This window comes from Narcine bancroftii, chromosome 2 (genome assembly GCF_036971445.1).
Source record: "Narcine bancroftii isolate sNarBan1 chromosome 2, sNarBan1.hap1, whole genome shotgun sequence".
NCBI classification, from domain to species: Eukaryota; Metazoa; Chordata; class Chondrichthyes; order Torpediniformes; family Narcinidae; genus Narcine; species Narcine bancroftii.
The window spans coordinates 102,423,878-102,433,506 of NC_091470.1; the positions used below are offsets into that span (position 1 = coordinate 102,423,878).

At 38.2% G+C, this 9,629-nt stretch overlaps 1 protein-coding gene across 1 annotated transcript in view; it reads right to left on the reverse strand.

The window, feature by feature from the left end:
- LOC138754023 (V-type proton ATPase subunit B, brain isoform-like) overlaps window positions 1-9,625 on the reverse strand; it is a 111,016-nt gene extending 101,391 nt beyond the window's left edge. Inside the window, exons 1-2 of the mRNA XM_069917747.1 lie at window positions 9,529-9,625; window positions 5,352-5,435 (exon numbers count right to left, since the gene is read on the reverse strand). Of these exons, the coding sequence (XP_069773848.1) occupies window positions 5,352-5,354 (3 nt within the window). The 5' untranslated portion in view covers window positions 5,355-5,435; window positions 9,529-9,625. The remainder of the gene's footprint in view (window positions 1-5,351; window positions 5,436-9,528) is intronic.
- Window positions 9,626-9,629: the final 4 nt, after the last annotated feature.

Here is a 9,629-nt window from a genome sequence, read left to right on the forward strand (position 1 = left end):
GCACTACAAGCCCATGCTGTTGTTTTTGTTGCTGCTGGGGTTTTATAGTCCTTGCTCTTGTCAAATGTTCTGGTGTTTTAGCCACAATATTGTGGTCATTAGTATTTGTGAACTTAGATCAGTAACATGAGAACAAAAAACGTTATCAAGGATTCTGTATGGTCTGGTACGGGAGGAGGTCCATTGGTGTGCGGGGGGGGGGGGGGGGGGAACACCATGAGTTACTGCATTGGGTAACGCCAACCCTAGTGATGTCACTGTTGATGAATGCAATCTGTGCCCCCGCCCCCCCCCCCCCCACTTTAAATGTACTGTAGCTCCCAATGAGCCATATGGGCCCTGTTGAGAATGGCTGGTCTAAAATGAACTTCAAGGATCTTAATATTGAACTATCTACAAAGATTTCTATCAGGACGTAATGTATGAGTCATGTCACAGAGAAACAAGTCCATTGTTCCAATGAGTCCATACTATCATTTAACCACCCAGTAACACTAATTCCATTATATTCCGCCCCCCCCCCCCATTCCCAATGCCACCCTGCCTCGACATTCATGGGGGAGTTTAAAACAACCAATTAACCAGTGGAGTGTGAGCCTCTGAGGCTGTGAAGCTGTGGCTCAACAAACAAGGCTGGTGTGGTGTGCTGTTAGCCAGAATCAGACACACACAAGGTAAAGACTGTACAACAAGCTAACAGCGCACCACAATTTAATCCACAAAGACTTCCACAGAGCCATGCTGGCTGTGGCTGCAGCAACTCTGAGTAAGGCCTCGGGAGGCCGGTGCAGGCTTATATCCTGGAGGGTGAGGCTTGATCCATTCAGGCCGACTGATTGACAGCCGATCAGGCATTGTCCTGTCCCCTTACACTCCTGGAGGTACAAAGGTTGCCCCCTGCAGTAGGCCAGTGGAGTACCACCACAGCTGGGGTGAGGAGTAAGGATATTCTTATATAGAGAGAGCAGTATTAACTGGCCTTGTGTGGAGGGAGCGGTAATAATGGGACCTTGTGTAGAGGGAACGTTAATAACGGGCTATTGTATAGAGGGAGCGATAATAACAGGACCTTGTGTGGAGGGAGCGGTAATAACTGGACCTTGTGTGGAGGGAGCAGTAATAACTGGACCTTGTGTAGAAGGAACGGTAATAACGGGCTCTTGTATAGAGGGAGCAATAATAATGGGATCTTGTGTGGAGGGAGCGGTAATAACAGGGCCTTGCATAGAGGGAGCAGTAATAACAGGGCCTTGTGTGGAGGGAGCGGTAATAACAGGGCCTTTTGATTGTGGAAAATGCTTCCCTGAGAGCTCTCTTTAATTATGCGGATGTGGGATTGGTGAAACATTTGATTAACACTGCCATCTCGTGATGAACACAGTGATTGTGGGAAGAGTCTTAGCTGTGATGCTTATCTTGGTAATATCCAAGTGAAGTGCAGCGAAATGTCTGGTATCCAGTCCCAAACACTGATGTGAATCTTCAGGGGCCATCTACGGCATCCGGTTCTCCGGTTGTGGCCTCGGGAAGACCGGACACATACTGGAAGATACTTCGTTGAACACCTTCACTCTGTCCACTGCAACAGCAAGGACCTTGCAGTGGCTGACTATTTTAATTCCACACAACACTCCCACACCAACATATCTGTCCATGGCCTCGTGCAACTGCCAAACTGAGGCCACCCACAAATTGGAGGAACGACACCTAATGTTCCGTCTGGGCACTCTCCAACCAGATGGCATTAACATCAATTTCTCCTGTTGCCGTGCACCCCCACCCTCCTCTCTCTTTCCCTATCCCTCTCTCTCCTTTCCTCAGCTTTCCACCCCCCCATTCCCTTCCTTCTCCTATCAGAGGTATCCCATCCCCCATCCCCCCATCACTTCTCGTCCTTTATCTCTTCTACCCTCCCACCTGTATCCCAGCTACCTGTTAGCCTGTGCACCGCCACGTGCAGGTGTGTTTGTGGTGTGAGCTGTTGATGTGTGTTGTTGACGTGTCTCTGACGTATCGTTGCCGTGTGTTGCACCCTGTTGAAGCCAGCGCAGAATACTTCGAAGATGTTAGAGTCATTCTATTTTTTTTAAACTTTATTTATTTGAAAAATTATTAGTAATCACACAAAATGCAGACTATAACAACATTTTTATATATATTAAAAAAATAATTAAGAATAAAAAGAAAGAAAATTTAAAAAAAGAAAAAAAAAATTCAAAATTAAATCCCCACCCCACCCCCCACCCCTTCAGCCACTCTCTTAAGGAGAGCCAAAAAAATATATAAAGAAAAACTAAAACTAAAATAAATCAAAGTACATCTAAATGCATATAATCCAAATATGGAAGCAACATTAACAAAAAAAAGAGTAATTATCATGCAAACATATGTAATTTTTTCCATAACGATACAAGCTTTCATTTCATTTTGCCACCGCATTATATTAATCGCTGTATTATCTTTCCATGTACTTGCTATACATTTTCGAGCTACGGACAATGTTAAATATACAAATGCAATTTGAAATTTATCCAACCCCAATCCCTTTAAAGGAATCACATAACCCAATAAAAAAGTGGATGGATCTAATGGTAACTTAAACTTATACAATTTTTCCAAAATTAACTTAATTTCTTCCCAAAATGGTTGTACATATGTACAGGACCAAACAGCATGTAAAAAAGTTCCAACACTTATACCACATCTAAAACAGGAATATGAATTACTAAAGCCACATTTTTTCAATTTCTCAGGAGTTAAATATAACTGATGCAAAAAATTGTAATTAACCGTTCCATATCGTGCATTCGTCAATCTAGTAACACTGTCATAACACATATCCGTCCAATATTCTTCAGGAAAAACCAAAGTTAAGTCATTTTCCCATTTAAGCTTAGATTTCTCCCATTCTAGCTTATCCATATTATCTTGTAGTACTTGATACATAACAGTAATATGGACTTTTTTTGGTATAGAAGAAATCAAAGACTCGTATTCCGACAATACAGGTAAAATCATCTCTCTACCATACATATTTTTTACCAGTGATCGAAGTTGATAGTAAACAAATAAAGAATTTTCTGCAATATCAAAACGTTTTTAATTGATTAAAAGAAAGAAATTGTCTTTCTACAAAGCAATCCTGTAATGTTTTTATACCCTTAAAATCCCAATTATTTAAATCACTATTAAATGAAAAAGGAATAAGCTGATTATTATATAATGCACACATGTCAAACTCAGGCCCGTGGGCCAAATTTGGCCCGTGATATAATTATATTTGTCCCGCAAGATCATATCAAATATATATTAGAGCTGGCCCACTGGCCGCCGCACCAGTATAATGCGTGCATAGCTAATACTACAAATCCCAGAATGCTTTGCAAATGCATTGGCGCCGGCCCGTCAGCCCACTAATCGCCCCCACCTCCTCTCTTTACTTTCATTAGCATCTGTGACCTGTCGCCCAACTCACGTGTAATAAACCCCTTACGGAAAATGGCCAAACGAAAGACAGAAAATAGGACCTTTCAAGACAGGTGGGAGGCAGACTATATGTTCATCATTTTAAAAGACAAACCTGTTTGTCATTGAAGCACGTTGTTATTTTTTTGACTTGTTGGCTTGTGAAAAAAAATACATTTAAAAGGAGCTTAAAGGCTATAGAGAAATATTATTTATTGAATATTTTATTTCTCATTTGTTAATGCTTCTTCTGGAAAGAGTTTAACCAAAACTATTATTAAACATTTATTTTAATAAGAAAAAGTCTAACATTACATATGTTGAAAGAAGAGAAAACATGCAGATGTTGTTCAAAATTTTCAATAAATATTTAGTTTTGCCCACGACTTAGTCCAAGTTTTTAATTTTGGCCCTCTGTGAATTTGAGTTTGACACCCCTGATATAATGGCATTAAAATAGATAATTTACTCTTTGATCCTATAATTTTATTTTCTTTTGTCCATAACATCAATAGATGTTTTAATATCAGCACATTATACTCCCGTAATAAATTTATAGTCCACCGAAATATAAATTGATGTATTGCAGTTTCAGAAATACATGCCATCTCAACTTTAGTCCAACTTGGAGGCCGATCCAAATCCATCAAACCACTAATAAATTTAAGTTGGGCTGCTTCATAATAGTTCTGAAAGTGAGGTAATTGTAATCCACCTAATGCATACTTCCAGGTATGTTTATTTAATGCTACCCTTGGTAGTTTACTTTTCCATAAAAATTTCCTAGTGATTTTATTTAAGTCCTGAAAAAAGTTATTTGTAAGAAAACATGGTATTGATTGAAACAAATATTGAATATGTGGAAAAATATTCATTTTAATACAATTAACCCAGCCAATTAGAGTTAACGTAAGGTCCTTCCACTTAATTAAATCTGTTTTAATCTTTTTCAATAATGGAACATAATTTAATTTATATAAAGATTGATACTCAGTATTCACAATTATTCCTAAATATTTAATTTTATCTGACCATTTCAAATTAGTAACATTTTTATAAACTGAATAATCTCCTTCACCAACCGGTAAAATTTCACTTTTATTCCAATTAACTTTATATCCAGATAATGATCCGTACTGTAATAAACATTCCTGTAAGTATGGCAAGGATTGTTCTGGGTTTGTTAAATATATCAAAACATTGTCTACAAATAAATTAATCTTATACTCTTCATCCAGAACTCTGATCTCTTGTATCTGTTCATTTTGCCTTATTAATTGAGCTAACGGTTCAATGGCCAATGCAAACAGGGCTGGTGACAACGGACTATCTTGTCGGGTAGAACATGTCAATTTAAACGACGACGAAACTTGTCCATTTGTCACCACCCTAGCAGTCGGATTTGTATATAAAACTTTAACCCAACCAATAAAAAAAAGGGCCAAATTTAAACTTTTCCAAAACCTTAAATAAAAAAACCCCATTCGAACCTATCAAAAACTTTTTCCGCATCATGGTGGGTTCCTGCCGGTATGCATTGATCAAGCTAATTAATCGAAAAATATTATCTGAAGCATGCCTATTTTTAATAAAACCTGTTTGGTCTATATGTATCAATTTAGGCATATATTTAGCAAGACAATTTGTTAACATTTTAGCTATTATTTTATCGTCCACATTCAATACAGAAGTAGGTCTATACGAACACACCTTTAATGGATATCTATCTTTCTTTGGAATTACAGTAATTAAAGCACTAGAACAAGATTCTGGTAACTCATAATGTTCAGTCACTTGTTGTAATATCTCCCCAAACACCGAAGATAAGTCTTCATAAAAAACTTTATAAAATTCCACCGAAAACCCGTCATCCCCTGGTGACTTACCATTAGGCATTTCCAACATAGCAGTTTTAATTTCTAGGTCTGTAAACGGAGCTTCCAAATCTATAATATCCTCTTCTTCTAATGCTGATAACGTTAATGTAGATAAAAAAAGAATCAATAGATCCATTGTCCCGTCTCCCCTCAGAAGTATATAATTTTTAATAAAATGAATAAAACTGGTCATTGATTTCCTGAGGTTTATAGGTAACTATTGAATTCTTTTTAACAGCATTAATAACCCTTGAGGTCTGTTCCTTCTTTAACTGCCATGCAAGTACTTTGTGCGCCTTCTCACCCCACTCATAATATTGTTGCTTAGACCAATTAAGTAAACATTCAAATTGATGTCTGTCACGTATTATATCACAGTTTCAATTTAGTTAAAGCTATTTTCTGATCTTCTATTACTCTCTTCTGAAATTCCTTCACCAGTTCATCGATCTGCTTTTCTAATTTAAAACTTTGAGCCATATATCCTTTCTTAACTTTAGTAGTATAACTAATTATTTGCCCTCTTAAATAAGCTTTTAATGCATCCCATAATACAAAATTACTTTTAACTGAATTAGCATTTTCAGTTAAGAAAAAATCAATCTGTTCCTTACCAAAAGTAACAAACTCAGGTTTTTTCAACCACATTGTATTAAATCTCCATCTATAGGATGAATGTACTACCTCTGAACTTTCATAAGAAATAAATAATAAAGAATGATCTGATATAACTCTACTCTATATTCTGCCTGCAATACCTTTCCTTGTAAATGTGCCAATATTAAAAAAAAATCTAGTCTTGAAAAAGAATCATGTCGGAAAGAATGAAAAGAAAAATCTTTCTCTGTCGGATTAATCCTTCTTCAAATCTCTACCAAATTTAAATCTTTCATTAAAGCCCCAATTTGTATCACCATCTTTGATTTTCTAATACATTTTGGGGATTTGTCCATCAAAGGATCCAAAACACAATTAAAATCCCCCCCAACTAAAATATTTTCATTAGCTTAACTTAATAACAAAAAAGCATCTGAAATTAAACATTCATCATCTACATTAGGTGCATAGATATTAAGTAAAGTCCAAAGTTCATTAAAGATTTTATAGTCCACTTTTAAAACCCTCCCAGCATTCCCCTCTACAGGATGCAACTCAAAAGATAAATTCTTATGAACTAAAATCGCTGTGCCTTTTACCTTAGAGTTAAATGAAGAAAAAAACACATGACCAACCCAATCTCTTTTCAATTTCAAATGCTCTTTTTTGGTCAAATGTGTTTCTTGTAAAAAAGCAATATAAATTTTCATTTTCTTAATATAATCTAAAACTCGCTTTCACTTAATTGGATTATTTAATCCATGAACATTAAAAGTTGCAAATTTCAAACTAGACATCTTAACAAACTAACAATATAATTACTTAATACAAAAAATCGCTCTCCTGCTAATAAACAAAATTCACTATCCCTCTCCTAATATTATAAAAAAGGGTTTATATAAAAAGGAATATAATTAGTACCCTCCCAAAAAAATGAAAGAAAAAAACCACCCAAAGGTAGTAACGCCCTAAAAAAATGGGTGTGGTAAACCCCACCAGTGGCAGATGATTATCAAAGATATCAGTGCCATCCACCTGCCCCCAGCCAGAAATTCAATATATATAATATAATTCAACATCATAGAAATATTCAGCCCTGTGACTTCAGTCCCAATGACTGGTTCGAATCTTCAACATCAATAAGACTGTGTGTCAAAACCTCCTTCTTTCCATCTTTCCCATTTTTCCCATTCTTTCCATTCTGTCTATTTCCATTTCCATTGGCCCTTCTTTTAGGCGATGACGGCGAGACTCTTCACTGACCACGTAGATCCAGTAACGAATTAACAAAAACCAATGCATCATGGTCATTCTCAAAAAAGTGAGATTGATAATTGCCATAAAAAACCTTCAACACAGCAGGATATCGAAAAGCAAATTTATATCCTTTCCGCCGCAACACATCTTTGGCCAAATTGAACTCCCATCGATGTCTAATAATTTCTTGACTCAAATCTGCATAAAAGAAATCTCTTTTGTTCTGACTCATCATTGGAGATTGACATTGTCCTGCCTTCTGTACCGCCAACCGTAGAATCATTTCTCTATCCTGATAATTCAGGCACCGAATTAAAACTGCTTGTGATGGCTGTCCCGGTAATGGTTTCTTCCTTAGCGCTCTATGTGCCCTCTCCAATACTAAACCACCTGAAAAGAACTCTTTACCCAACATCTCGGGGATCCAGTCCTTAAAAAATTTTATTGGATCTGCTCCTTCAATATCTTCTAGAAGTCCCACAATTTTTACATTGTTTCTCCGACTTTGATTTTCCAATGAATCAATCTTTTTCAATAAATCTCTCTTCTGAATTCCCCAATCCACGAATGAATCTTCCACTTTCTCTATTTCATCCTTATTACATACGACTTGCTCTTTACATTCAGAGAAAGCTGTCTCAAGCTTTTTAAAATTTTCTTGTACTACATCCACTGAAGTAAGGCATTTATTAACATCTCTCTTAAGTGTGGATATATCTTCAGACACATTAAACATTTGTTTGCATTTGGGTCATTTGGTGAGACATATTATCCATATGGTAGGCAAACCCTTCCAAAACAGTAAAAATAGAGTTCAGTCCAGATTCCAGTACCACATCTTGGGACCCACCTTCTACAAACTCCTCCTCCAGTTGTTCCTGTGAACTGGCCGTTAAAGGTAAGTCTTCTTCTTGTTCCACCGTTGTCAGGCCTTTTCCCATGCGGCTGCGGGTCTGCACACCCAACGACAGCACCCCGACCACATCAGGGCGCCGCCGCTTGGGCCCCCCCACAGACCACACAAGCTCCAGTAAGTCGCGGACTCTGGAGGCACCGCGCATGCCTGGCAGGGCCATGGGCCACACAGAGGCGATCTCCAACGCCCTCCTACGCGTCCTCGTCTCTCCCGACGGCAGCACAGACTCAAGGGCACTGTTCAGTCAAGTCGCCCGCACGCCCGACATCACGAACACGTGAGTCAACGTCAGCCGATTTCATCAACAAGCCGGAGTTCTCTGTGGCTTGGAGGTTCCCGACAGCAACTCCGTGGTTCCAGCTGGACAGGTAGGCCTCAGTTCTTCAGCGCTTTTAAAGAGCAGTTTTTTCTGTAGTTGAGTCTTAGGTTTTTTAATATTAGCCGCCATTATAGACAAATAATGTACTTAGAAGTAGAAATAAAGCAGTTATATACTTAGATTAAAGTTTAAAAACGGGTGTTTAAAAAAACTGGCTGGGGAGGAGGAGGACCGCATGTCTGTCCTCTACGCCATCTTGCCACCCCCCCCCCCCCCCACCGATTCTATTCTTGACAACAAAATTGAAGTCCATTTCTGGAGCAACTCTACTCAGGACGAGAGGCATCAGAGGGAGTAAAAGAACTGTGGAGGTTTCAGGCCAGAGCTCTTCATCCACTCCTCTGAAGTTAATCCTGTCTCAAGAGCAATCTGTTCACCCTCAGGGGGCTCAATATTTAACGAGACATTGGCCAATCTGATTTTCATCTGCCCTAATTTCAATGTTCTTGAATTTTTTCATCAAAAAAAAATTTCTCCACATTTTAAACAACTTGTTCAGATTTACCATTCATCCTTCTAAATGTATAACACCAGACAATGCAGATGTTGCTTCCAGAGCACTTTTGGGTGGATATTATTAATCTTCGGCTGTTGATCACAAAAATCACCTTAAAATTTTCCCATCACGTACCTTTTTTTAGATATAACCTATTGTTGTGATTTCCTGTCATATTTTAATGAGTCCCTAATTGAGTTTGCTACTGAGTTTGCTGTTCCTAAAGATATTCCCTGTAGATGTTCTCGATGGTGGGGAGGGTTTTGCCTATGATGTCCTGGGCTGTGTCCACTGCCTTTTGCAGGGCTTTATGCTCAGGGGTATTGGTGACCCCAAACCAGGCCGTGATGCAGCCGGTCAGCACACTTTCCACCACACATCCGCAGAAATTTACCAGGGTTTCTGAAGTTACTTCATCATTTTAGTTTTTCTTGACTACCTATGCGGCTGCAGTAAGAAGGATGAACAATTTGGAAGTCAATACACTCATTCTATTAGATAACTCATTTATCTTTGTTATATTATCAACTACTACACTGACCTGCTGAGTTTATCCAGATGTGTTTTTAAACTGTTTTAGTTACGGAACTAAAGTGAGCGTTCATTTTGTTAGGACGGCCGCAGTGCTGTGACACCGAGCGC